Source organism: Octopus bimaculoides, chromosome 29 (assembly GCF_001194135.2).
Source record: "Octopus bimaculoides isolate UCB-OBI-ISO-001 chromosome 29, ASM119413v2, whole genome shotgun sequence".
NCBI lineage: Eukaryota > Metazoa > Mollusca > Cephalopoda > Octopoda > Octopodidae > Octopus > Octopus bimaculoides.
In genome coordinates, this window is record NC_069009.1 from 2632328 (window position 1) to 2633527 (window position 1200).

Below are 1200 nucleotides of genomic sequence, written 5' to 3' on the forward strand. Positions count from 1 at the left end.
TTTATCTCTTTCCATCATTACTACCACCACCACCACCACCAACTATCTGTACCTCCCTTTATCTCTTTCCATCATTACCCCCCCACCACCACCAACTATCTGTACCGCCCTTTATCTCTTTCCATCATTACTATCACCACCAATACCACCACCACATGTTTCTCTCTCTTTTTCTTTTTCAGATAACCTGATCTTCACTAATGTATTATCAAGTGATGCTTATGAAAACATCGCCTATGCCTGCATGGCTACCAACAAGTTTGTACGGCAGAACACACAAGGCAGATCGAACTATTTGCAAGTTCAAGATAGTGAGTTTCCGTTCTCTCCAATTTCATTTCTATATGAATACATGGGGTTTGCTATTAAAGAGGTTTAGGGAAGACATTTAATGTCTTAACCTTTTCAAGACATTTCTTGGATCTTTTCTGTTTGGTTCACACTTTTTGAAATTTTGAAATTGAATATTTCTAAATCTGGTATATTGATGTAGCTTTCCACACTGAATCTGCTGTCATTATTCACTTCTTACAGAAAATTTTTTTTTAATGTTACAGAGGTTTAAAGTGTGTTAATTTTTACCCAATTAGAAAACAGGATTTGGAAGCTGTCATTTTGTTTGGGAGGACATTATGACAACAAAACATTCAACATACTTTTATTTAGGAAAATATCCATTTGTTTCTCAGATGATAACAGAGAGGTAAAAGCAGGTAAACACAACATAAGATACACATGACTTGGACAAGAAAGCTACACACCAGTAAGCTGGTTACAGAAAAAGCTTGGCTTGTTACCATGGAAACAGATACCAATATGTCTAGCTTTTAATTGGCTAGAATTTCTCAAAATTTGCAACTTTAAAAACTATTAGCTTATGGCAAAAATGAATTTCATTTCCATTATTAGCATACAAAACTACATCAATACACTAAATTTGAAATCAATTGGAAAAAATTGAAGGAGTTGAAAAGTGAAAACCAAGTAGAAAAGATTCCCTTTCTAAAGAAAATACATTGAATTTGCAGAGGTTTAGTAAACTAAATGTCCTGGTACTTTGTTGGTTACGATAAGCGTTCCAGTTGATCATCATCATCATCATCGTTTAAAATCGCTTTCCATGCTAGCATGGGTTGGACGATTTGACTGAGGACTGGTGAAACCAGGTGGCTGCACCAGGCTCCAATCTGATTTGGCAGA

General features: G+C 35.6%; 1 protein-coding gene across 1 annotated transcript in view; it reads left to right on the forward strand.

Annotated features, from left to right (window-relative positions):
- The window catches only part of LOC106873413 (neuroglian), a 72055-nt gene that overhangs the window by 12737 nt on the left and 58118 nt on the right, over window positions 1-1200 (forward strand). Inside the window, exon 5 of the mRNA XM_052977832.1 lies at window positions 183-311. Within this exon, the coding sequence (XP_052833792.1) occupies window positions 183-311 (129 nt within the window). The remainder of the gene's footprint in view (window positions 1-182; window positions 312-1200) is intronic.